This window comes from Amia ocellicauda, chromosome 14 (genome assembly GCF_036373705.1).
Source record: "Amia ocellicauda isolate fAmiCal2 chromosome 14, fAmiCal2.hap1, whole genome shotgun sequence".
Classification (NCBI taxonomy): domain Eukaryota; kingdom Metazoa; phylum Chordata; class Actinopteri; order Amiiformes; family Amiidae; genus Amia; species Amia ocellicauda.
Window position 1 is genome coordinate 23165717 of NC_089863.1, and position 27568 is coordinate 23193284.

General features: G+C 49.3%; 1 protein-coding gene and 1 long non-coding RNA gene across 5 annotated transcripts in view; one reads left to right on the forward strand and one right to left on the reverse strand.

Annotated features, from left to right (window-relative positions):
• gatad2b (GATA zinc finger domain containing 2B) overlaps positions 1–25878 on the forward strand; it is a 41276-nt gene extending 15398 nt beyond the window's left edge. The window contains exons 2-11 of one of the 3 annotated variants that reach the window (XM_066721185.1): positions 2540–3019; positions 10474–10603; positions 10918–11049; positions 11240–11371; positions 12349–12519; positions 12626–12965; positions 13486–13688; positions 13966–14130; positions 18868–19051; positions 20296–25878. In XM_066721185.1, the coding sequence (XP_066577282.1) occupies positions 2541–3019; positions 10474–10603; positions 10918–11049; positions 11240–11371; positions 12349–12519; positions 12626–12965; positions 13486–13688; positions 13966–14130; positions 18868–19051; positions 20296–20432 (2073 nt within the window). In that variant the 5' untranslated portion in view covers position 2540 and the 3' untranslated portion in view covers positions 20433–25878. Of the gene's footprint in view, positions 1–2539; positions 3020–10473; positions 10604–10917; positions 11050–11239; positions 11372–12348; positions 12520–12625; positions 12966–13485; positions 13689–13965; positions 14185–18867; positions 19052–20295 lie in introns of all 3 variants that reach the window. The other 2 variants (XM_066721186.1, XM_066721184.1) reach the window with 2 other exon arrangements.
• A 631-nt stretch (positions 25879–26509) lies between these two features.
• Positions 26510–27495, reverse strand: LOC136767423 (uncharacterized). Of its 2 annotated transcripts, XR_010821830.1 has the most exons (3): positions 27430–27495; positions 27147–27241; positions 26510–26970 (listed from the first exon to the last, which is right to left on the reverse strand). It is a non-coding gene; the product is annotated as an uncharacterized LOC136767423 (long non-coding RNA). The 2 variants fall into 2 exon arrangements; XR_010821829.1 differs by lacking the exon at positions 27430–27495 and having other exon boundaries at positions 27147–27422.
• Positions 27496–27568: the final 73 nt, after the last annotated feature.

Consider the following 27568-nt stretch of genomic DNA (forward strand, 5'->3'; position numbering starts at 1 on the left):
TCCCCGTAATCGGTTATAGCGTGTGCCTACCCTTGCCCTGATTTGGGGGGGGGGGGGGTTTAGAGTTTTACTCTTACTCTTTTCACACCTTTGGCTTTGTCTCTTGGCTGAATCAGTAAAAGACTAAGTTATGGTTGAGTGGCAGATTTTTATCCAACTCTCGGGTTGATTCCAGACGTGTTCTGTCAGTTACATACACGTCACATCTGTACCCAAAGTGTCCCAAGTCACCATTCCCTAAACCCCAGCGATCATCCCGAAACGGATATGCTGGAGACGATGGCTCTGTCACAAGGGTCCCGTCCCGGCGTGTCTCACTGCTTTTGTTCCAGCTGAGGTCTTAATTGCGAGCACTAATTGAACCTTTTTAATGGCACTATTTGCCTGATGAGCCAGCTATCGCACCCCCACGCTATTAAGAAGATGGATGGGGTTTACAATTTACAATTGGAAACTGGAAAACTGTCACCCTCCCCCCCCCTCTCTCTCTCTCGTTTCGGAGAGACAGGAGTCCAGTCATGTTCTAGACATGTCTGGTCGGGGGGTGGGGGGGGAGGAAGGATAAAAATATAATGATGGTAGAGGGGTGAAAGATGTAGGTATGCAGGCATGGCTGATATGGGGAGAGAGAGAGATGGGGGTGAAGGGGGGGCTTCTTCTAGGTTTTTTTGTGACCACCTCAAACTTGAACAAAGCCTCTCCCACACTCTCTACCTCACAGCCATCCCTGTAAACCCCCGCCTCCTCCTTGCTTGCGTATCGTCGACCCCAGACACCACAAACCACGGTCATGCGTGTTAATTGGAACAGACGCGCGCACGCGCGCACACACACGCACACACACACACACACACACACACACGCATCATTAATACATGAAGACATGCTCGTATCCAGACCCCTATAGAAGGGGATGATTTATTTATGTATGCTTGGATATGGCAGTCCCTTCAGATCAGACGCTCGCGTGAGATGAGTGTCTATATGTGTATAAGTGTGTGCGTGTTGCGTGTGTATTTATACCCATACATTTATGGATGTATTTATACACGCAAGTCTACAGACACCCAAGCATGATCTCTGTTCACAGCAGGGATGGAGTGACATGCCTTAATGCAGGAAAAGAGACGTGGCTCTTCCAGGGGGTGAGAGAGCGGTTTAAGTCTTTTCGGTTACGAAGGCCGCTGTAAAGCAGTATAATAGAGCGAGAGCACTACTGGTATACGTTGGCTGGCATGGTTATTTATTCATTTGTGTAGCAGATGTCGGCATCCAAGGTGGCGCACAGTTTCCCTGAGCATGGAGGGCATCGCAGACGCTGGTAGAGATCCCATGAGTCCCAGCAGAGTGTGTGTGTGTGTGTGTGTGTGTGTGTGTGTGTGTGTGTGGTACTGACGGTGCCAGGGGCTTGGTCCGAGATGGGCGCGTGATCCACAGCGGGCCGCAAGATTGTGTAACCCCTGGGTGCATTTCTGCTGTGTTTGTCAGGACCGCTTCTGTGTTGCTGATTTCTAGAAAAAGCAGGGCCATATGGAGAACAAAAGACAAAGGAGTCTGTGATAAAGTTTGGGGTACCTTTGTAATTATTTGATATTAGGAGTTCTGGGTTTTTCTCTGCCTATTGAGAGGTTCAGTTTCTCTCCATTTCTATGCACATGTGCGCCGACTTGCACTGAACACCACACCTGCATTGGAAACTATCAAGAACCTCCGAAAAGCTCTAGTGGTTTTACCGAGAAAATTAAAATGTAACGCAATGTGTTTATTTTTAGGCAGAAGCCTTTATTAAGTGTGACATACGGTTTAATTTATAAAAACATTTGAAAGCATTACAAAAGTGCAGTCGTACATTCCGTCCAAAATAAAAAAAGCACACACAGTATATAAAGGTACAGCGCCTGATCCCCAGTGTTTGTATGACTTGAAATCCATGCCTTTGTGTTTTAATCAACCTGGCCGGTCGCTTGTTCAGTTAAAGAAACGATTGGCCATGGATGAATTTTCCAAACCCAGCTTTCTTCTAAAGATCAGAATGAAATCTGTCCGAGCCTTTATCCTGGAGTGACCTGCACAACCGCTTAAATTGTGCACCGGCACTCATGGTGTTGGCACAGTCAGAGGGTTAAAAGGGTGGAATTTGATACCAAAACCATGCCTGTACCTTCATTATTAAGGAAGTTATGGCCAATTCATTTTTTGGATAGGCTAATTATAAAATTGTCAGGCAAAAACTGGGATTGAATGAATTTTCACTGATTTTTCGACCGCCGGTTTGAGCACTGGAGATTCTGGGCATTAAATAACTTTCTAATCATTTAATCATCGTGAAACTTTGTCAGTATTTAGATCAAACAATAGTAAACCTCCAAAACTTAGATTGGTGACTCAGGATGGTCGAAATGGACTGATATTTTGAAAGCAAAGTATGAATGAGTTGATGGAATTGAAAAATGTGGTAGAATGTGTTTAGTGTTCAGTACTTGAGGCCTGCTGAGCTGGACGCTGATTTTGAACGCTCTCCCTTTTTCTCCCTCCCCAGGATGGACCGGATGAGTGAGGAGGCCCTGAGGCTGAACCTGTTGAAGAGGGGCCTGGAGCCCCCCGAGGAGCGGGACGAGGCCCTGGCCAAGAGGCTGAAGATGGAGGGCCACGAGGCCATGGAGCGCCTCAAGATGCTGGCCCTGCTCAAGCGCAAGGACCTTGCCGGCATGGAGGCCGGAGGAGGAGGCGGAGGCGGCTTGGCGGAGGGCAAGGGCGGCCCGGGTGCCGGGATGGCCCTGGGGGCCGGCGCCGGGGGGGTGTATGAGGAGAAGATGAATGGGAGTCTGCGAGGGGGCGGACACGGGGACCCCCGGGGGGGAAGTGGAGGAGGAGGAGGAGGAGGAGGAGGAGGAGGCGGCGGCGGCGGCGGCGGCGGCGGCGGTGGCGGTGGAGGAGGAGCAGCAGGTGGAGGAGGCGGTGGCAAAACGGGCAAAGAGAACATGGGAGATGAGCCGGTGGACATGAGTGCCCGCAGAGGGTGAGTCTCTCTCTCTGTCTTCCTTTCATCTCATCCTTGCCAGGGCACGTGTTGATTTATCTTCCCTGTATTATCTCACACGGTCGTATGTTTCTTGCTGGTTGTTTTTTGCCTGTTGTATTATCAACTCCGAGGCCTTGGGTGGGAAAGCCGCCATTGCCACGCCACTAGTGGGGGAAGACCGAGTACTTCCATTACTACTGCTTTCTTTTAAAGCTCAGTAAACCATCTTTTGCTAAATTATCCAGTCACTAAGAATTGTGAACCAGGCCTCCGTATTGCGGTGTCCCTGCGCTGAGACTCCGATGGGCTGCAGTCCTGTGTGTTGCCCTGACGCAGGTGACGTGTTGCTGGTCGCCTTGGGAAAAAGTTGCCTGTGTGGCCAGGCTTTCAGGCTCATATCTTCCATATCCCATAATCCCCCACAGTATAGCATGTTTTAACTTGCTCCTGTGCACCCAGTGAGTTGATGGATTCTGGTATTGGCCTTCACCATCTGGTCTATTGCGGTTCTCTTTTCCGAATGGCAGAAGCCGACTTCCTCCCCTCTTGTGGCCGATGGATTGTCGTGCTGTTTTCTGAGGGTGATGCCCTGGCAGACCTGGCCTCACTGAACGGGACTGCGAAGGGTTAAGGTCTGCGGCTCGTCTGCTGTTAATGTACAGCCCCGATTTGTGCAGATTCTCCCAGATCAAATGAGTCATCCTGATCAGCTGTTCCCAATGAGTAAACAGAGTGGCAGGCTGTGTGCTGTCGGAGGGATAGAGGGAGTGTGTGTGTGAGGGCTGAGTTTTTCAGAGAGCATGTGAGTCAAGCTGTACTGTACTGTGTAGTGTGTGTACTGTGCGGTGTGTGCGGGCACTGTACTGTACTGTGCAGTGTGTGTGCGCTCGTACTGTACTGTGCAGTGTGTGCGCTCGTACTGTACTGTGCAGTGTGTGTGTGGGCGCGGGCGCTGTACTGTGCAGTGTGTGTGTGGGCGCGGGCGCTGTACTGTGCAGTGCAGTGTGTGTGTGGGCGCGGGCGCTGTACTGTGCAGTGCAGTGTGTGTGTGGGCGCGGGCGCTGTACTGTGCAGTGCAGTGTGTGTGTGGGCGCGGGCGCTGTACTGTGCTGTGTGTGTGTGGGCGCTGTACTGTACTGTGCAGTGTGTGTGTGGGCGCTGTACTGTGCAGTGTGTGTGTGGGCGCTGTACTGTACTGCAGTGTGTGTGTGTGGGCGCTGTACTGTACTGCAGTGTGTGTGTGTGGGCGCTGTACTGTACTGCAGTGTGTGTGTGTGGGCGCTGTACTGTACTGCAGTGTGTGTGGGCGCGGTACTGTACTGTGCAGTGTGTGCGGGCGCTGTACTGTGCATTGTGTGTGGGTGCGAGCGCTGTACTGTGCAGTGTGTGGGCGCAGGCACTGTACTGTGCAGTGTGTGTGTGTGGGCGCTGTACTGTACTGTGCAGTGTGTGTGTACGTGGGCACTGTACTGTGCAGTGTGTGTGTGTGGGCGCTGTACTGTACTGTGCAGTGTGTGTGTGTGGGCACTGTACTGTGCAGTGTGTGTGTGTGTGGGCGCTGTACTGTACTGCAGTGTGTGTGTGTGTGGGTGTGGGCGCTGTACTGTACTGCAGTGTGTGTGGGTGTGGGCGCTGTACTGTACTGCAGTGTGTGTGGGTGTGGGCGCTGTACTGTACTGTGCAGTGTGTGGGTGCGGGCGCTGTACTGTACTGTGCAGTGTGTGTGTGGGCGCGGGCGCTCTACTGTGCAGTGTGTGTGTGTGGGCACTACTATACTGTGCAGTGTGTGTGGGGGTGCGGGCGCTGTACTGTGCAGTGTGTGTGTGGGCACTGTACTGTACTGCAGTGTGTGTGTGGGCGCTGTACTGTACTGTGCAGTGTGTGTGGGGGTGCGGGCACTGTACTGTGCAGTGTGTGTGTGTGGGCGCTGTACTGTACTGCAGTGTGTGTGTGTGTGTGGGCGCTGTACTGTACTGTGCAGTGTGTGTGGGGGTGCGGGCACTGTACTGTGCAGTGTGTGTGTGGGCGCTGTACTGTACTGCAGTGTGTGTGTGTGTGTGTGGGCGCTGTACTGTACTGTGCAGTGTGTGTGGGGGTGCGGGCACTGTACTGTGCAGTGTGTGTGTGTGGGCGCTGTACTGTACTGCAGTGTGTGTGTGTGTGTGGGCGCTGTACTGTACTGCAGTGTGTGTGTGTGGGTGCTGTACTGTGCAGTGTGTGTGGGCGCTGTACTGTGCAGTGTGTGTGTGTGCGGGCGCTATACTGTACTGTGCAGTGTGTGTGGGGGTGCGGGCGCTGTACTGTGCAGTGTGTGTGTGGGCACTGTACTGTACTGCAGTGTGTGTGTGGGCGCTGTACTGTACTGTGCAGTGTGTGTGGGGGTGCGGGCACTGTACTGTGCAGTGTGTGTGTGTGGGCGCTGTACTGTACTGCAGTGTGTGTGTGTGTGGGCGCTGTACTGTACTGCAGTGTGTGTGTGTGGGTGCTGTACTGTGCAGTGTGTGTGTGGGTGCTGTACTGTGCAGTGTGTGTGTGTGCGGGCGCTATACTGTGCAGTGTGTGTGTGTGCGGGCGCTGTACTGTGCAGTGTGTGTGCGGGCGCTGTACTGTGCTGTGTGTGGGGGTGCGGGCACTGTAGTGTACTGTGCAGTGTGTGTGTGTGTGTGGGCGCTGTACTGTACTGCAGTGTGTGTGTGTGGGCGCTGTACTGTACTGCAGTGTGTGTGTGTGGGCGCTGTACTGTACTGCAGTGTGTGTGTGGGCGCTGTACTGTACTGCAGTGTGTGTGTGTGTGGGCGCTGTACTGTACTGCAGTGTGTGTGTGTGTGTGTGTGGGCGCTGTACTGTACTGCAGTGTGTGTGTGTGGGCGCTGTACTGTACTGCAGTGTGTGTGTGTGTGTGTGGGCGCTGTACTGCAGTGTGTGTGTGTGTGTGTGGGCGCTGTACTGTACTGCAGTGTGTGTGTGTGCAGGCGCTGTACTGTACTGTGCAGTGTGTGTGTGCGGGCGCTGTTCTGTGCAGTGTGTGTGTGCGGGCGCTGTTCTGTGCAGTGTGTGTGTGCGGGCGCTGTTCTGTGCAGTGTGTGTGTGCGGGCGCTGTACTTTACTGTGCAGTGTGTGTGGGCACGGGCGCTGTACTGTACTGTGCAGTGTGTGGGCACGGGCGCTGTACTGTGCAGTGTGTGGGTGCAGGCGCTGTACTGTGCAGTGTGTGTGTGTGTGTGTGTGCGCGGGCGGGCGCTGTACTGTGCAGTGTGTGGTGGTGCTGTACTGTGCAGTGTGTGGGTTCGGGCGCTGTACTGTACTGTGCAGTGTGTGTGGGGGTGCGGGCACTGTACTGTGCTGTGTGTGTGGGCGCTGTACTGTACTGTGCAGTGTGTGTGGGGGTGCGGGCGCTGTACTGTGCTGTGTGTGTGGGCGCTGTACTGTACTGCAGTGTGTGTGTGGGTGCTGTACTGTGCAGTGTGTGTGGGCGCTGTACTGTACTGCAGTGTGTGTGTGTGGGCACTGTACTGCAGTGTGTGTGTGTGGGCGCTGTACTGTACTGCAGTGTGTGGGTGCGGGCGCTGTACTGTGCAGTGTGTGTGGGAGCGGGTACTGTACTGTCAAGTGTGTGTGTACGTGGGCACTGTACTGTGCAGTGTGTGTGTGTGTGGGCGCTGTACTGTACTGTGCAGTGTGTGTGTGTGTGGGCGCTGTACTGTACTGTGCAGTGTGTGTGTGTGGGCGCTGTACTGTACTGCAGTGTGTGTGTGTGGGCGCTGTACTGTACTGCAGTGTGTGTGTGTGGGCGCTGTACTGTACTGCAGTGTGTGTGTGGGCGCTGTACTGTACTGCAGTGTGTGTGTGTGTGTGGGCGCTGTACTGTACTGCAGTGTGTGTGTGTGGGCGCTGTACTGTACTGCAGTGTGTGTGTGTGTGTGTGGGCGCTGTACTGCAGTGTGTGTGTGTGTGTGTGGGCGCTGTACTGTACTGCAGTGTGTGTGTGTGCAGGCGCTGTACTGTACTGTGCAGTGTGTGTGTGCGGGCGCTGTTCTGTGCAGTGTGTGTGTGCGGGCGCTGTTCTGTGCAGTGTGTGTGTGCGGGCGCTGTTCTGTGCAGTGTGTGTGTGCGGGCGCTGTACTTTACTGTGCAGTGTGTGTGGGCACGGGCGCTGTACTGTACTGTGCAGTGTGTGGGCACGGGCGCTGTACTGTGCAGTGTGTGGGTGCAGGCGCTGTACTGTGCAGTGTGTGTGTGTGTGTGTGTGTGCGCGGGCGGGCGCTGTACTGTGCAGTGTGTGGTGGTGCTGTACTGTGCAGTGTGTGGGTTCGGGCGCTGTACTGTACTGTGCAGTGTGTGGGTTCGGGCGCTGTACTGTACTGTGCAGTGTGTGTGGGGGTGCGGGCACTGTACTGTGCTGTGTGTGTGGGCGCTGTACTGTACTGTGCAGTGTGTGTGGGGGTGCGGGCGCTGTACTGTGCTGTGTGTGTGGGCGCTGTACTGTACTGCAGTGTGTGTGGGTGCTGTACTGTGCAGTGTGTGTGGGCGCTGTACTGTACTGCAGTGTGTGTGTGTGGGCACTGTACTGCAGTGTGTGTGTGTGGGCGCTGTACTGTACTGCAGTGTGTGGGTGCGGGCGCTGTACTGTGCAGTGTGTGTGGGAGCGGGTACTGTACTGTCAAGTGTGTGTGGGAGCGGGTACTGTACTGTCGTGTGTGTGTACGTGGGCACTGTACTGTGCAGTGTGTGTGTGTGTGTGGGCGCTGTACTGTACTGTGCAGTGTGTGTGTGTGTGTGGGCGCTGTACTGTACTGTGCAGTGTGTGTGTGTGTGGGCGCTGTACTGTACTGTGCAGTGTGTGTGTGTGTGGGCGCTGTACTGTGCAGTGTGTGGGTGCGGGCGCTGTACTGTACTGTGCAGTGTGTGGGCGCGGGCACTGTACTGTGCAGTGTGTGGGTGCGGGCGCTGTACTGTAGTGTGTGTATGGGCGCTGTACTGTACTGCAGTGTGTGTGTGGGTGCTGTACTGCAGTGTGTGTGTGGGCGCTGTACTGTACTGCAGTGTGTGTGTGGGTGCTGTACTGTGCAGTGTGTGTGTGTGGGCGCTGTACTGTACTGCAGTGTGTGTGTGTGGGCGCTGTACTGTACTGCAGTGTGTGGGTGCGGGCGCTGTACTGTGCAGTGTGTGTGTGGGAGCGGGTACTGTACTGTCAAGTGTGTGTGTACGTGGGCACTGTACTGTGCAGTGTGTGTGTGTGTGGGCGCTGTACTGTACTGTGCAGTGTGTGTGTGTGTGGGCGCTGTACTGTACTGTGCAGTGTGTGTGTGTGGGCGCTGTACTGTACTGTGCAGTGTGTGTGTGTGGGCGCTGTACTGTGCAGTGTGTGGGTGCGGGCGCTGTACTGTACTGTGCAGTGTGTGGGCGCGGGCACTGTACTGTGCAGTGTGTGTGTGGGCACGGGCGCTGTACTGTGCAGTGTGTGTGTGTGGGCACTGTACTGCAGTGTGTGTGTGGGCGCTGTACTGTACTGTGCAGTGTGTGTGGGGGTGCGGGCACTGTAGTGTACTGTGCAGTGTGTGGGCGCGGGCGCTGTACTGTACTGTGCAGTGTGTGTGTGGGCGCGGGCGCTGTACTGTGCAGTGTGTGTGCGGGCGCTGTACTGTGCAGTGTGTGTGTGGGCACTGTACTGCAGTGTGTGTGTGTGCGGGCGCTGTACTGTGCAGTGTGTGGGCGTGGGCGTGGGCACTGTACTGTGCAGTGTGTGTGTGTGTGCGGGCGCTGTACTGTGCAGTGTGTGTGTGTGTGCGGGCGCTGTACTGTGCAGTGTGTGTGCGGGCGCTGTACTGTGCAGTGTGTGTGTGGGCGTGGGCACTGTACTGTGCAGTGTGTGTGCGGGCGCTGTACTGTGCTGTGTGTGGGGGTGCGGGCACTGTACTGTGCAGTGTGTGGGTGCGGGCACTGTAGTGTACTGTGCAGTGTGTGTGTGTGGGCACTGTACTGCAGTGTGTGTGTGTGTGGGCGCTGTACTGTGCAGTGTGTGTGGGCGCTGTACTGTACTGCAGTGTGTGTGTGTGGGCGCTGTACTGTACTGCTGTGTGTGTGTGTGTGTGTGTGTGTGTGGGCGCTGTACTGTACTGCTGTGTGTGTGTGTGTGTGGGCGCTGTACTGTACTGCAGTGTGTGTGTGTGCGGGCGCTGTACTGTACTGCAGTGTGTGTGTGCGGGCGCTGTACTGTACTGTGCAGTGTGTGGGTGCGGGCGCTGTACTGTGCTGTGTGTGGGTGCGGGCGCTGTACTGTGCTGTGTGTGGGTGCGGGCGCTGTATTGTGCAGTATGTGTGTGGGCGTGGGCACTACTGTGCAGTGTGTGTGTGGGTGCGGGCGCTGTACTGCAGTGTGTGTGTGTGCGGGCACTGTACTGTGCAGTGTGTGTGGGTGCGGGCGCTGTACTGTGCAGTGTGTGTGTGTGTGTGCGGGCGCTGTACTGTGCAGTGTGTATGTGCGGGCGCTGTACTGTGCAGTGTGTGTGGGCACGGGCGCTGTACTGTACTGTGCAGTGTGTGGGCACGGGCGCTGTACTGTACTGTGCAGTGTGTGTGTGTGCGGGCGCTGTACTGTGCAGTGTGTGGGGGTGCTGTACTGTACTGTGCAGTGTGTGGGGGTGCTGTACTGTACTGTGCAGTGTGTGGGGGTGCTGTACTGTACTGTGCAGTGTGCACGGGCACTGTACTGTACTGTGCTGTGTGTATTTGTCTTTTCGAGTCCTTTGTCGTTGTGTGCAGAAGCGGCAGCACATCTGGAGCAGCTGCTCCCGGGACGCGCTCCCTGTACAGTGTGGGCCCCGTCTGCCCGGGCCCCTGCTGTGGAGCGGTGCGGCACGTACCGTGCTCCTCTCGCTGTGCACAGCAGGAGCGTGGGGAGGGGGAGGGCAGGCTCCAGCCTTAGCGCCGTGCACTCTGCACTTAACCCCCCGTGGGAGGCAGGGGGCGGAGAGAGACAACGGGGGGGACTCAGAGCCTGGGAGCCATTTCTGAGTGCACAGCCTTCAGATTTTTTGTGTGATGCTCATTCTCCGTCCCTCTGAGGATTTTCTCTCGGAGTTCTCCTGTTTTATTGCCTTGGCACAGATAGTGGTGTTTATTATAATATTTTATACACAACTTCTCAGACCAGGGAAGCAAACTGGCAGAGCGCGCTACGGCCCAGCAGGCGTGTGCACCCACCAAATGCTTCCCCTCCTCGTCGGTGTCTTCCACACGTTTGTTACGGGATGAAGGATTGTGCAGTTTTAAATCAGGCACAGCATCTCCAAGCAGGAACCGGGGAGGACCATCAGGAGATGTTGTGGTGATTTGGGGGAAGGAAACCAATTTTAATGTCAAATTGATCGATCGATCTATCTGTCTATATATGTGTTTTTTTGCATTGCAGTATGTTCAAATGTCTTTCCTTTTCTCTCTCTCTCTCTCAGCGATCCCGACCGCGAGCGCCGCACCCCCTCCCCGGACGTCATCGTGCTGTCGGACAACGAGGCGTCCAGTCCCCGCGCCTCGACCCGCATCGAGGAGCGCCTGAGGGCGGCCAACCTGGAGATGTTCAAGGTATGGGGTTGGCAGCCTGGCAGAGAGGAGCAGGGTGGGCCTGGCGTTGGCGGAGACGGTGTCGGGGTTTAATTGCACTGCCCGCACTTTACACAGGACGTTTCTGTGAGGAAGCCATCCTTTAGCAGAGTTAATTTCTAGTTGAGCCAATCGCAGATGAGAAATTACAAGCCCCGCCTTCCTGCCAGTCTTCATCATCGCTACACAGAGAGCCAGTCAGAGTGTTTGACCAATTGGTGTCACCCCTAGTGTGTTTGAAAGGCCGCGTCAGGGTGGCTGTGCGAGTGATTTTTCTCTCTCTCTCTCTCTCTCAGGGGAAGAGTGGCGAGGAGCGGCAGCAGATGATCAAGGCGCTGCGGGAGGAGCTGCGGCTGGAGGAGGCCCGGCTGGTGCTGCTCAAGAAGCTCCGCCAGAGCCAGCTGCAGAAGGAGAACCTGGTACAGAAGGTCAGTACCCACAGTGCACCGCCACACTACCCACAGTGCACCACAGACTAGTCGGGGGAGGCGTTGTGTGCCAGGGGGTGGGCAGCAGCCTGTGACCAGGGGGCTGGCTGTGTGTGTGTGTGTGTGTGTGTGTGAATGCACCAGTGTCTGATGCCTCTTCCTCTCTGCTCCTCTCTCTCTCTTTCTCCAGGTGCCTGTAGTGCAGAACACCCCCTCGGCAGTGCAGCCCTCCCCTGTGCACAGCAGCCAGCAGGGCCTGAACAAGCCCCCCCCGCGGCCCGGCATGCACACCCCCGACGCCCACAACCTCAGGACGGTACAGGTCGGTATCTCTTGTACTGATTTGAGTACTGACAAGCATGCACAGCTGTGCGGTGTCGATTGAACGATTAAAGTCAAGCTGTATTTCATTACATCTGAAAATGGTGGGGTTAACATCCCTCTCACACACGCATGAGCGGTGATGTCATCAGCGAGCCCCAGCTGGCCGGCTGAAGGAGGTCTGTGTGTGGCGAACAAGACGGGCCAGCGGGAGCATGTTTAGTATCACTCAAACCTGTTCACCCCCTAAGTGTGACCGGTTCAACGCTGTGACAGACAGACAGGAAGTGGTGCGACACTAAGAACCACCCCTTCTCCGTGCGCTTCCTGTCTGTGATGCTGGATACTTGTAATGCTCCTTAGCAGATCTGGAATGAACAGGGAGACGTCACTGCAGTGTTATTCATTTCTCTGTAAGCTGCAGGGAATTCAGTTGGTGGTTTGTTCTTGATTACAAACAGACTCTCTCTCTCTCCTTGGCGGGGCACTAGTGTCGGTGCCACCCACTGCTCTGTGCCGCCCCCAGAGCAGGCAAGACATGAGAGCGGCCGTCTCCCAGCGAATCTAATCTAATGCCCACGTTGTTGCCCAGTGCTTCTTAGCTGCTACCATCTAGTGGCCATGGATCGGTACTGCGCCCCGATAGGAGCATGGTGCTTTCTTTGTTCATGTTATGTAAATGGTTTAGACTGTTACCATCAGTGTTTAATTTATTTGGTTAATTAGGCAATTTGGGAAGATAAGTGGCTGCTTTTTTGCCATGGGTTTGTCTGTGAATCTGCAACAACTGATTTTGAATATTTTTCTTTCTCTCTTCAACCCCATACCCCCTCTTTTCTCCTCTGTCCCTCTTCCTGACCTGTTTCCTCCAATCTTGTCTTCAACCCCTCACCCTATCTTTTTCTCCTCTGTTCTGTTTTCCCATTTCCTTCCCCCATATCTCTTCCCCCCCCCCCTCTCTCTTCCTTCGCTCTCCAGGGTCACTCTGTGATCAGGTCGGGGGCCAACGCCTCTCTGCCCCAGATGATGATGTCCCAGCGGGTGATCGCACCTAACCCTGCCCAGCTGCAGGGCCAGCGCGGACCTCCCAAGCCTGGCATGGTGCGTTCCAGCTCTGCAGGCATCAACTCCGCCGTCAGCTACCAGCAGGTACGCGGCACCGGGGTACCAGGGCACAGCGCCGGGCAGAGGGTATTGTACCCTCTCTACCTCCTCCACCCTGTGTCCTCCTTTCATCGTTTTTGTTGTGTTTCAGGCCTCCAGCCAGCAGGTGGCGGCATCCCAGCGCTCGGCCTCCTCTGCCATCTACATGAACCTGGCGCACATGCAGGCCGGCGGGGTGGGCTCAGTGGGCGGGGTGGGCGCAGTCAGCCCCTCGCCCCTGCCCAGCCCCGGCTCCACCCTCCCCGAGCCGGTCAGCAGCCAGGCGGCCGCCAAGCTGGCCCTGCGCAAGCAGCTGGAGAAGACCCTGCTGGAGATCCCGCCGCCCAAGCCCCCCGCCCCGCTGCTGCACTTCCTGCCCTCGGCCGCCAACAGCGAGTTCATCTACATGGTGGGCCTGGAGGAGGTGGTGCAGAGCGTCATCGACAGCCAGGGTGAGCTGCTACGCGATCGTTCGGGCCTTCCCCGGCCCCACCCTCCAGATACACATGCTTGGGGGGGCTTTTCAATCCCACCTTGCCCACAGTTGAGTCGACAAGTTGTGACTGGTCCGATTTAAGAATCTGTGTCCTCCCCCCGGGCCCTGATTTGGATTGTTTTTTGAGGCCTCCCACCTACCAAGTGATTTGTTGGTCCTTAACCCATCCCTCAACATGGCAAGCCAAATTGTCAGAGATATCTCAAAACAGAATTTAAGAGATCTTAAGTTGAATTGCAGATATCTCAAACTAACTCCAATTTGAGATGTGTCAAATTCACTTTTTGTGAAAATGCTGTATGTTTTGAATGGACTGCCTGTTCAATTTGAGATCTTGAATTGAGATCTCGATTCCCGAGCAGGAGATGGCTTGGCAGCGCTTAACGATGGTTGCATAGTGGTCGAGTTGGGGATTGAACCAATTTACCCTCCGATCGTCAGCTTGTGTGTGAACTCCTTTCTCTCTCCTTACTCAGGTAAGCTGCGGGGGCCCCTGTCCCGCATGGACCCATTCATGTGTGCCCAGTGCAAGACGGACTTCACCCCCCACTGGAAGCAGGAGAAGGGTGGGCGCATCCTGTGCGAACAGTGCATGACATCCAACCAGAAGAAGGCCCTGAAAGCGGAGCACACCAACCGGCTGAAGAACGCCTTCGTCAAGGCCCTGCAGCAGGAGCAGGTCAGCCAGGCGCCGGTGGGGGGCGGGCCAAGTGTTAAAAGCAAGCCAGGCCATGGGGGTGCTGGGTTTGGCGACTCGCATGTCAGCCGCTCTGTAATTTGTTGGTGTTCTGCTGATCTGGTCCTCGTGGGGTGACCATCCGGCAGTGTTGGGCCGACCTGGAGGTCTTTGAAGTTGCATTGAATCCCCTGCGGCCCTCAAGGACTGAAACTGCCACGTCTGCTGTGTCTCTCTCTCTGTCTCTCGGTCTCTCACTGCCTGCGTGTTTGTCCTGCAGGAGATTGAACAGAGACTGCAGCAGCAGGCCGCGCTCTCCCCCAGCTCGGCCCCCACTGTGCCCAGCGTCAGCAAAGCCGACACTATGATCAGGCACCACGCGCTGAGACAGGTGAGCCCGCCCCCCATTCCTGGACTGAGCTGGACTGCGAGACGGACTCCACAGGTGCAGCACACAACTCTTCTACAGTTGACCTCAGAAGTGGGACGAAGCTTGCAGGTGGTCCTGGGGCTGGTTGCATGAACATAGACTAAGTGTTTGTCTTAGTATAATTATAAGTCTTACTAATAATACACTGAGTTAAAACAGTTGCATGAAACAGTCTTTCCTTAGACTGGTCTTACTCAGTCAATCACACAATGCATTCTGGGAATTGTAAGACAATTTGACATAAAAGAAACATGGTGGACGCTTCTCTAAAACAGTGACGATCCCAGTTCACAGTAACTGAAATCTGTCCTTTTTATTGGAATATAATGCAGAAAGATTTATACTTTGGGTGAAAGTTTCTGAAACTTGGCCTAACCCACTCAAACACAAGGCTTAAAGGCATAAAATAAAGTTAACGGCGCCAACCAGCTGCGTGTGTCTGTAAAAGACGGGCAGAATCGATGGAAGAATGTGCTAAAACAAACATTCAGAGTTGTAAGAAGTAGTTGGAAGTCATACTTGAGTAAAAGTAAAAATATTCTATCAAGAACTTACTCCAGTAAAAGTAAAAAGTCTCCCATTCAAACAGTACTTGAGGTAAAAGTAAAAAAAGTAGCTAATTTCAGGAGTACTCAAGTACTAACGGTAAAAGTAAATTGTGATTTTAGTAATAGTGAATGTGCATGTGTTTGTGTATGAGCCTTATGAAGAGGCAAGAGTGATGTTTTAATCCAACATTTTATTTTCCATAAATAATCAAGGTATTTTTATGGTTCCTCAGTTTTATCTTGAGGAAAATCACGTCCAACAAAAATAAATGTAATTTAGGCACATATCTGGAAATTACTTTCATTTGTATTCAATATTAACAAAGGGTAACATTGTGGGATTTATATAATAAACTATTTTGAGTTTTTTTGGCAAACTCATTGTTCACACAGCCTCAAAACTCCCCAGGATGTTACCAAATTTATATATGAAATATAACTTAAAAGCATCCGTGCACTGCAGCGTCTTCACTCCCATGAGGTGCTGGCCCAAATAAGACAAACATATATAATGAAAAATTGATTTTGTACCCGCACTCTCACGTATTGGGTATTTAGACAGGACTCGTGTATTACAAAAGTTTCATTTTATTGAATAATTTCGACACTACTGTGCCTTCATCTGGACTATAAATACCTAATAAGTGAGAGTGTGGCTATATATCAATTTTTCATTATATATATATATATATATATATAATAAAATGTGATGTCCTTACGCACGCCATCTTAAAAACTTTTATATAAAGTGTAAACATCACTATGGACATGATTTCAGGACCTTTTCTCATATACACTTGTACTGTTTATCATAAAATCAGTAATAAAGTTAATGTCAATTAAAAATCACAGTATGCATAATATTTATTAATACTGTATCTTTTATGGACAGCTGTCATTAAAGTAGAGCTGCTGTGATGTTCACCCACACATTGTCTTCAATGGATGCGTTTGTGTTTTAATGTACAATGATACAGTAATGTACAGTGAGGGGAAAAAAGTATTTGATCCCCTGCTGATTTTGTACGTTTGCCCACTGACAGTGAAATGATCCGTCTATAATTTTAATGGTAGGTGTATTTTAACAGTGAGAGACAGAATAACAAAAAAATCCTGAAAAACGCATTTCAAAAAAGTTATACATTGATTTGCATGTTAATGAGGGAAATAAGTATTTGACCCCTTTGACTTAGTACTTGGTGGCAAAACCCTTGTTGGCAATCACAGAGGTCAGACGTTTCTTGTAGTTGGCCACCAGGTTTGCACACATCTCAGGAGGGATTTTGTCCCACTCCTCTTTGCAGATCCTCTCCAAGTCATGAAGGTTTCGAGGCTGACGTTTGGCAACTCGAACCTTCAGCTCCCTCCACAGATTTTCTATGGGATTAAGGTCTGGAGGCTGGCTAGGCCACTCCAGCACCTTAATGTGCTTCTTCTTGAGCCACTCCTTTGTTGCCTTGGCTGTGTGTTTTGGGTCATTGTCATGCTGGAATACCCATCCACGACCCATTTTCAATGCCCTGGCTGAGGGAAGGAGGTTCTCACCCAAGATTTGACGGTACATGGCCCTGTCCATCGTCCCTTTGATGCGGTGCAGTTGTCCTGTCCCCTTAGCAGAAAAACACCCCCAAAGCATAATGTTTCCACCTCCATGTTTGACGGTGGGGATGGTGTTCTTGGGGTCATTCCTCCTCCTCCAAACACGGCGAGTTGAGTTGATGCCAAAGAGCTCGATTTTGGTCTCATCTGACCACAACACTTTCACCTAGTTCTCCTCTGAATCATTCAGATGTTCATTGGCAAACTTCAGACGGGCCTGTACATGTGCTTTCTTGAGCAGGGGGACCTTGCGGGCGCTGCAGGATTTCAGTCCTTCACGGCGTAGTGTGTTACCAATGGTTTTCTTTGTGACTATGGTCCCAGCTGCCTTGAGATCATTAACAAGATCCTCCTGTGTAGTTCTGGGCTGATTCCTCACCGTTCTCATGATCATTGAAACTCCACGAGGTGAGATCTTGCATGGAGCCCCAGACCGAGGGAGACTGACAGTTATTTTGTGTTTCTTCCATTTGCGAATAATCGCACCAACTGTTGTCACCTTCTCACCAAGCTGCCTGGCGATGGTCTTGTAGCCCATTCCAGCCTTGTGTAGGTCTACAGTCTTGTCCCTGACATCCTTGGACAGCTCTTTGGTCTTGGCCTGGATTTTTTTGTTGTTATTCTGTCTCTCACTGTTAAAATACACCTACCATTAAAATTATAGACGGATCATTTCTTTGTCAGTGGGCAAACGTACAAAATCAGCAGGGGATCAAATTATTTTTTCCCTCACTGTATATTGCTGGAACTCATTAATTCACTTCTCGCTGTCCACATGGTTTGTTATGGGGTGTGTGTGTGTTTCCACGTGGGTTGACGTCACTTCTGATTGGTCAGATTCTTTCCAGTCAGGGCGAAAAAATATAGAAAGTAGCCTGTTTAAATCTTAGCGATGCAAATTTTCTTAAAGCAGTGTGGAGCTCCTACTGAAATACAGGCAGATCATTTCCGCTCGTCCAGTGTGAAGCACCAACACACTTTATGTTCATGTGTGACGCAGGACGAGCCTTTAGAAGGATGCGATTCTTACTCATTTTATGAAACTGTTAAGGTCAGCGACATGGACCAAATTAGGGAGAGTGCAGCTAATCTCATTCCGGGCCCGGCGGCAGGATTAAATCGCAAGGGGCATCAGAAATGACTGAGGGGGCTATTTGCGGTAGATGATAACACAGGATGTACAATAATCGATCGTACAATTACACACAATGTTTTTGCATAGCGCTCAAGTTTTTAAAACAACAATGTATGAGATTTGTCACATAAAAAATGTGGTTACAGATACCGCTGCCGCCGGCAAAAGCAGGAGCCGGGGGGTGGGCACAAAAACATTTGAGGCAATTGCTTAAGATTTTAGGGGCAATGCGTGAGACTTGAGAGCTACACTTGCCACCCACAAGAATACAGGTCACTGCACCGCTTTACAACCTGGACAGTTCATAACCGTCTCGAAAGAAACCGTTATGACAGCTACATGCACAATACCATCGATCTAATGCAACACAAAACAGCTGCTAATGACCAAAATAACACTCCCCCATCCAATACAATGCATTTCCAATCACTGAAAGCAAACAATACTGTACACTGCACCACACGACCTGCAGCTCGGACGCACATGCGCTGTCAGATCAATTCTCGCCTCTCTGCGTTGTGCGGAGCGGCTGTCCATGTCTTATGTTTCTCCCATAACTCGTCAGACTCACCGGCACGTCACAGTTTTTCCACACAGTTGTGAGCGCTGCTAAACTATTAATTTTGCATACCCATTATTAACGTTAAATACATTTTTTTTCATGCAGCTGCATGGTGAAACTTTTTTTTCAATGTAGGCATATGTAACTTTGAAAGCAAACTTAAATGGTCAAATTGACCAACCTTTCTACTGTGTGAAGACCAATCAAAATACGTTTTATTTCCCAAATGGTAAAATGTGTCACTGACGTATGAATGGTGCTATGGCATTGCAGAATGAAGCACAGAGCCGGTTTAATATTCATATTAATGACCTATCGGAAGTGAGTAACAGTAACGGAGTCGTCTGTGGGAAATGTAGTGCAGTAAAAAGTACATTATTTTGTTCATAAATGTAGTGGAGTAAAAGTAGCCACCAATAATACATACTTAAGTACAAATACTCGAAAAATGTACTTAAGTACAAGAACGAAGTATTTGTACTTCGTTACTTTACACCCCTGCAAATATTTCAGAGGAAACATCTGCATACTGTAGGAGGACCGCCCTCAAAACTCAAACGGAGCACTGGATTGGTTAATGAAGGCTGTGGGGTGGAGTCTAGATGTTTTGGGGGGATTGTCGATGGGCGGGGGGTGTGAGAGCCAGTGGGAGGAGTCGGCATCAGTGACACTGTCGCCTCTCGATGGAAAGATGGACTTAAATCCTAAACTGGCCTGGGGGTGCATTAGACTAGTCTAACTGTAAATTAGTCCAGTATGGTTTTATGCAACCGGCCCCTGACTCTCCTCTCTCTGCCCCACAGTGGTGGAGTGGGCTGCCCATGAGCAGCACTTGGTGATTGTTAATCTACCAGCACTGGATAAAGTTTTATTTTTTGTTTTTGTTTCTTCTCTCTCCCCATCTCTAGGCCCCCCAGCCCCAGGCGTCTCTCCAGCGGGGCCTGTCCAGCTCGGCGAGGGGGGTGCTGTCCAACTTTGCCCAGGCCTCCCAGCTCTCGGTAGCGGGCGGCCTGCTGGGCATGGCGGGCAAGCGCAGCAGCGGGAGCAGCCGGGCGCAGCACGAGGGCCGGCGCCAGCTCTACAACATCCCAGGTGAGGGAGCAGTGAGTGTGTGTGAATACAGTGTGGAGTGAGCGACGGTTAGAGAACGGGGTAGAGATGGTTATTTGGTATTGTTTTGGTGTGGGTCTCAGCCGATAGGGACCCTTAGACTGTGTTTTCAAGGGCAGTAAACCTTCCTGACGTTGCTTTACACCAGTTGTAAATTTAATTGTTTTCATTTCACTGTCATATCTATCTAGACATACAGACGGGTTACAAATTAAAGGAAAAATCTGAATAAATGAGTGGTGGAACATAACGAATGCAGATGCCTCCAAACAGGTGCACTGCATGATACAATGAAGCAATTAACATCCTGTCATGCTCTGTGGCATGTGTACAAATGCTGAGCAGCCCAGTTGACCTCGATTTTGGATCAAGATGGCAAGAGGAAAGGATCTCAGTGACTTTGAAAGAGGGGTCATTATTGGGGCACGAATGGCAGGAGCTTCAGTCACAAAGATGCTCAACTGGCTCATGTTCTGGACAAGCGGGCGAGTGCATGTGTGGGACACCAAGAGAACAGGACAGGCCTGACTGCTGGACCCCTACAGTGAGGGGGTCCGGAGGCTCTGTTATGCTGTGGGGGGGCATTTTCCTGGCATGGTTTGGGTCCACTTGTCCCCTTAGAGGGATGGGTCACTGCAAATCATTACAAAGTTATTCTGGGTGATCACCTTTATCCTATGGTGAAACACTTCTCTCCTGATGGGTGTGGTCTCTTCCAGGACGACAATGCCCCATCCACAGGGCATGAGGGTCACTGAATGGTGTGATGAGGATGAAAATGATGTGAATCATATGCTATGGCCTTCACAGTCACCAGACCTCAACCCAATTGAACACCTATGGGAGATTCTGCAGCGACGTGTCAGACAGCGCTCTCCACCACCATCATCAAAACCCCAAATGAGGGAATATCTTTAGGAAGAATGGTGTTCATCCCTCCAGTAGAGTCCAGAGACTCGTACAATCTGTGCCAAGAGCATTGAAGCTGTTCTGGCGGCTCGTGGTGCCCAACACCTCACTAAGACACTTTATGTTGGTTTTTCCTTTAATTTGTCGCCCGTCTGTATGTCCTCAAATGTACTGATGAATTTCTTCATAGAAAAAATAATAGGTTAATGAGTTCTAATGAAAACGGTTAAGTTATCCGTGATGAATTAAAATAAATTATTATTGTACTGGCTCTGTGAAAAGGTTTTAATCTCTCTTGCTCTCTGTCCCTCCTCCAGGCGTCAACATTGCGTACCTCAGCCCTGGCGGGGTCGGAGGTCACAAGGCGTCCAGTCTGGCTGACCGGCAGCGGGAGTACTTGCTGGACATGATCCCCCCCCGCTCCATATCGCAGTCGATCACCGGCCAGAAATGAGCCCCACCCTCTACACTTCCCCAGCCCACCCCCTCTCCCCTGCCCCCTCTGAAACACAGCAACATCATCCCCAGCCCCCCCCACCCAGCCCCGCCCCGTCCCCGTCCCCACCCCCCCAGCTGTCGCATGCAGTGCCTGTCAGTGTGCCTACAAATGAGAGCAAGACCAACACAATCACATCACCACAGAGCTGGCAATGCAACTAAAATTACCTTATTACTATTCTAATTATTATTATTATTATTATTATTATTATTATTATTATAATACTGTTACCATTATTTTTTATTATTGTTGTTATAAGTCCTGTCTTCTTAGCACCTCCTATTTCATTGTTCATTTTGTTTGTTTTGTGGGTGGGTTGCTTGGTTGGGGGGTTTGGGGGGTGTAGCGACGAATCGTTTTTATTTTCCCCGGCCTTACAGCGATTCACGAACTAATCGTGCTCCGCCGGGACGAGAAAAGCCAACGGGCTTCTGTGTTTTGGGGGAAATCGGAGCAATTACCTTTGTAGCGCTTAAAACCCTCCCTGGTTTCGTTTGTCTGGGCTCGGTTGACATCGAGGGTCGTGGAGAAACGCTGGGCATGGATAAAATGCTGTCTACGGTCGGATTGGGCAATTTTAGGTGTGAGTCACTACTTACACACTCGGGCCCTTGTGTATTGACAGTGTGGTTGCAGTGTTATGGTTTAGGTAAGGTCTAATTATACATACAGGAGTGTCTGTTGTAAAAAGTTGCACCTTACCTACGCAGTTACTCCGAGCAACACCGGCAAGTACATAAGAAATAAGGCGATTCTTGTTCCCAGACTCCGCCCACTTCATGCAAAATTGTCACCCACGGGGCGGCCAGTTATCTCCAGGGCATCCCCCTTTTAAGGTGTGGTGGTAACCCCCTCCGGTGAAGCATTACTTACGCCACAGTTTCCTAATTTCCTCGTGATCTGACTTCCCGAGACTCTGGCGGAGACCTGCTGTCGTTTCTAACGGTCTAACCAGACAGCGAGGCCAGGCAGTGTTTATAGTTGAAGACCCTGATCCTGGTTAGATCCGTTTCACCACCTTAGACACGCTGAACAACGCCAGAATTGTCCGCTCTTGTTTAGTCCCGCCCCCATGACATTTCAAAGACAGGCATCTATACACATCGGTATATATACAGGGGGTTGACACATTTCATTGCTTTCATATGATCGTTTCTCTCTCCGCTACCACGATGGCGGCCACGGAAAGTGTTTTCTATTGTAAACCTCGGCTCTCGGTGTCCAATCGGATTTTGCGGACGGAGGATCGGTCCGTCCTCGCCCTGCCCAGGTTGAGGTAGTCGAGTCTGCAGGGCAGGAAGGAGATCTGCGGACTTCGGGGGGGCCAAGGAGTGAAGAGAGGATCAGGATGCATTTGGAGGGGCTGGAGGGAGGGGTCTATATTGGTCTGTGTGCTTTTTGATGTTACTTTTGTTTCTGTTTTTTGCATTTTGTGTGCTGTCTCCCGCCGGATCAGTGTGTATCTGAAAGGTACTTGTCCCGGAGACAATAATAATAAAAAAATTAAGAAAATATATATCTATATATATATACGGTATATAGATAGGTAGGTAGATGGATAGAGCTATATTTGAATACGTAAATGGATCAATCATCGTGCAAAGGCGTTGCACAGGAGAAGCGATCGTTTCTCGCGGAGCACTTTTTTTTTTTTTTTTTTTTCCTTTGTCGAAAGACCGTAAGAGAAGTATGTTACAATGTTTCCAGGTCCGAATCCCACGGTGGGACGGAGACGCAGTCATTTTTAAGCGGAGCAGTAGGAGGACGAGTTTTTGACGACGGACAAGACGTGTGATTTTTTTTTCTTTTTTTTTTTTTCAAGAGGGAGGTAGACGGGGTGGGTCTGTAAATATTCTGTTGGGAGTTTCAATTCGACTTGCAGCCACCCCGAGGGTAAGGGTGATGTAATTGTTCCAACTGTTTTCCTGTTTTGGTTTGCACGTCTGGTGCCATCTTGGAAGTATAATAAACCAATTAAAAACAACGGCTGGCCACGAAGTTCTCGCCTGCAATTCAAACTGACTGCATACGAACCGCCAAAACGGTTTTACAACGTGGGTTCATAAGTGAAAACAGTGTTGGTGCTTTGCAAATGTTTTTTTTCTTTTCTTTTACTTATTTTGTTAAGTGAACAAAGGGAGATTGGATCACTTTTGACACTGAGACGAACGGTGGGGGGGTCCCTTGCAGTCAGTGTATACCGTGTCTCCTTTTAAATGCACTTGGTCCTGAGCTGAACCCAGAGGGGGTCAGAAAAGCAGTATTTGCAGTAGCGTTTCCCAGACCAGGGATTGCCAAACTTGACCCCTTGTTCTGCTGGTTTTTGTTCCAATTGAGATCTTAATTGCTTAATTCAACCCTTAATTGAATTAACCATGCGATATAAGGCTCAATTATGTAATTAAGAGCTCGGTTGTAACAAAAAAGTTTGGGAATCTGTCCCAGGGTACCATGTAAATATATGACCGCTCGCCAGGGGCTCTGTGGTCTGGATCTGTTTTGCACCTTGTTCTGGTCCAAACAGGTCGCTTCGGTCTCAACACTTCCCTCAGACGGCGCTTCGATCGAATGCCCACTCCAATGAGGCCTTTTAAGAGGCTTGGTATTGGGTCCATCTTCACAGAACTGAGAATAAAGTCTACACGCTATCTTGAAGTGTTGAGTTGACGCACTAGTGTGCATCGAACTAGACTCGAGTCCCCAAAGGGAGCCAAGTAGTAGAGCAAGGAATCTAGCGCTTCATTTGGAGAAACAAACCATTTGTATCGGCTCCTCGTGACCGGAGCTCCCCTCCGTTTACGTATAAAGGCATCAGTACGAGAATACTTCCATCTGGGTCTGTAGAAACAGTATTACAGGGAGGGCGCTCCCAGTTTAATAAGCCGCTGAGATATTTGGTGCAGGCTGTCCACCAGTGCCCTAAAAATCCCTCCCGCCTCGTTCTCCCTGGGTCGAGGTGGACGCTAAGGAGACGCCGGCGGACTGGTCGAGGGCTCGCGTAAAGGGGTCGTTTTGTAGACGAACGGGCGCAGGTCCGGAGACATTTCCGCAGGATGTGACCGTGAGACGCCAGGCCGGCCATTCGCAACTTCATTTGGGGAAACTTGAACAGCAATTGGTGCAATATTTGGAGAAGCAGGGAAGTTTACGTTCTTAGATTTGTTTTCCCCCCCTCATTTTTTTGTAAAATAAATTATCCCCCTTTATAGTTCATTAGTGTAGAACGCAATAATAAAAGATATATATGTATATGTGTGTATATATATCTATATATCTATATATATATATATATATATATATCTATATATATATATATATATATATATCTTTAGGTCAAATTATGGATTCCGGGTGTGGAGTAAGAGCTTACGTTGCGAAGTTTTGTTTTAACGCTTCTGCAAAGAAATTGCATCTGTCACCTGAATTCCTATACCCCCTTCTCTCTCTCTCTCTCTCTCTCTCTCTCTCTCTCTCTTTCACACCAACTATGCTTGATGCATTCATGTAACTTTGTTTAAATATCAACGGCAAAAAGAGAATTAAAAAAAAAAAAAAATACAAAATGTTAAAAAAAGTTTTTTTTTAAAAAAAGGTTTTAAACATTTTTAAAAACTTCACTCTTTCGCGGGCATCTTTTTGATTCTGTTCAATGTTTTTATTTGGCTTTTTTTTTTCATTTGTAAGAAATAAAAGAAATACAAAAAAAAGGATTATGAAATTAAAAATGACACGATATTTGCTAGCCCAGAAGTAATAATAATGACTTATTGTACATATGCTTTTTTTCTTGAATTAAAAAAACAAATGAAAATAAATGGTTGTATATTGTGTAGAAAAGCAAACAAAAAAGCCATGAATATTGTGAAGCTTGTCATTTCGTTTTGTGATCAATGTGTATTATTGTGTAACAAATGTGCAAAATGTATGGGTTTGTTTTATTCTACTTTATCCAGTTAAAATCTAAAAAAAAATGTAATCTCCCTTAATTTTTTTCCCCTCTCTCTGTGCATGCATTCGTGTGTGTATATACACATATATGCACAATATATTTAATCCTATATATACATGCATATATATAATGTGTATGTATATGTGTATATATGTGTACATATACAGATAGAAGTGGCGAGGGGGAGAAATTTACAACCAGTACTTCCCAGGCCTGTACAATCTATTCCTCAAAACTGTCTAAACCCGTCTCACAGTATTGAGTGCCTCTTAGGTTTGAGAGCTCAGATAGCTTATCGAGAACAATTCAACGTGCTATATTTTACACTTTGGTGATGCCACACTTGTTTGCAAACGCCCACGTTAAATTGTCCGCTTTTCTCCCCGATTTTAAAGTCTTAAGTTTGCATTGAAATCGTAAGACCACCCAACACTCACCAATAAAAATCGCCTCTTATCAGATGTGTGCATTGACGTTGGGGCCTTAATAACTCCTAACTATGTGTAACGTGGCGGGTTGGTCTTTAAACGTTTTGACCGGTTTTGTCTTCGAAACAGCCCAGATATTTCATCTCCAATGTTTTTTTTAATTATTTCTGCACAAAACTGCCCGCCTTGCCTAAAACTAAAATCTCCATTCTGAGCTTAAATCACTAAATTGACCCTCGCCGCCCGTATCTCAATGAGAAAAAGACTCGTCTGGAAAGTGCCTTTCGGTTGTGAAATTCTGGTCCTTTCTAAGCAGTCGCCGTAGGCTTGTGTGACGCATCTTATCCTCTGGGTGAGACGTTTCTAATCCCTCTTGTATTGGCTGACCTGAGTACAGTACTTTATTACACTGTTTAGGTCATGATTTCGTTTTTTCCCCTTAGTTCAATACTTTCTATGACTTTACAAAAGTTTATTTTGTACAATCGCGTCGAATGGAATCGAATCGTAGTGGCCTTCTTAGTAAAGCACGTTATCCGACCATTTACTGTCATTTAAGTTGGTGTCAGAAGTTAGTGGGTTTCCTTCCGAAGTCTGGTTTGCTTTGTTTTTAACGTCCTCTGCAAAAACATGCTGTGAAATCACTGCAGTTTGTCGGACAAACCTCGTCTCTCCTTCGTGGAATAAGAGGTCAAACCTGAGAGTCATTTTCTACGTGTCCATTGAGAGGAAAGGACGATTTCATTTTGCAGCAGACTTCAGTGTCTCACCCCCCCACCCCAGAAAAACAAAACTTTAATCCAAACCTTTTGCACATCCTTGATATTTAACAAATGTCTTTCAAAAAAAAAAAAAAAATGAAATAAAAAAAATATATAAATGCTGTTTGAATACTGCCAGTTGATTAATAATGATTATGCATTGACTGAAAAAAAAAAAATAAGCTAATTTTGGAGGAAATAACTTTGTAATATTTATCTCTTGCAAGCTATGTTTAATAAAGGATGGAACGGTTTACAACCTGTGAATTGGTAACTGTGTTGCACTGCCTCAAACACACACACACCCACAATACTATAATCCAGACCACGGATTAGTCTCATCCGTCATTGGACTACATTATTTCTTGGTGAGCAGCACCGGCAAGTTGTGAGGGGAAACTTTGTTCGAACGCTTGACCGACATTTTGGATTCCACACACACTTCAAACGCCAACCACACAATTGCAGGTCCGATAACCGGTTTGGTTTGGGGCGCTGAGCCATGGATGAATTACAACATGGGGGGTTAGGATTCAATGGGAGGCTCTTGTGGAGCTGCCGATTTAGAGACCCCACCCCCCTATCCGAATATAAACCGCTTGGCACAGAAATACTGGGATAAAACACATAGGCACAGTAGGAGACGGTTCAAACCACTAACTGTTATATAGCCTCGGCAATATATCATATGCATCGCTAACCATCACCTGAAAATAACACTTTCAAGTAAACAAAACACTGGTCACTTCTGTGTATGTTTTAATTTCGCAGCAAAATCGAATCTTTAGAAAGCGAACACACCCTGATGAATCTAGATTTCACGCTCCTAAATTGCGGGAGATCTTCTGCACAGATTCCCTTGCCTTTCACAGATTCACACGGAGAGCCGTTGGACCCATTTCTGCAACACAGTGGAATGTGAAAAGCTTTATTGGCAGAGTACTTGCTTGACTGATCATTCTCTATATCCCTCTTTCTCACCCTCTCTCTCTTTCTCTTCTCACCCATTAACCGAACTCTAAACATTCGTTTCAAACTCATGTATGTATCCTAGCAATGTAAATCAAACCATTTCGAAATGTAAAATGCAGTAGGATGGTGTCCGTGTTGGTGACCGCTTTACAATAAAAAATAAAAAATACTGTCCTGGGGAGGGGGGGAGAGAGAGAGCATGGCTCACTGGAGTAATTTCAGCTCTAAATTGGTAGCTATCATCACATGGCCAAATACATCCTTCACATTTCCAGCCAGGGGAACAATATTGAAGCTGATCTCCATCCCATCAAGAGCAGATTGTATTACAATTCTGGGGTCAATTCCATTAGTTCTCCTCAGGCCCTTTGCTTACTTCACTTCTGGAATGAAAAAGCGAGAGATTTAGCCACACACACTGCAGGGATCAACTGTGTTATATTGTCTTTTTAATTCTCTAATCTTAGTTGCTCCAAAAAAGTATCTAATTTAGTCAACGGCAAACCTATAGCAGAAGCAACTTACTTATAGTTACAGCAAAACAATAAAAAGAACTCACCATTTAATCCACTGAAGGCAGAATAATACAGTTCTAATGCAATGGTCAGAGAGTAAAATCATAATATGGTCCATCATCAGGGCTAGAAACAGCATCTATAAGGCAGGGTATGTAATTGTACTGTCGGTTATTAATATTATATGAATACATCATATCTATGTTGTTGCTTAAATGCTTTGCCAACACTGATTCACACTTGCCATGCTAATAAAGCAGTTTTTGATTTTGAAAGGGAGGAAAGTCCGACAATATTAAATTGAACTGCTCGGAGTACGGAGCATACCTTAACACTTCATTCATAATGATGGCCGCTGAGTTTTACCAACAGTTTACCTTTAAAAAAAAAACAAAACAAAAAACACGCATGCTGCTCTGTGATTGGTTGAGCCGCTTGAAACAACACCGCGCTTCCTGGTCAGTGA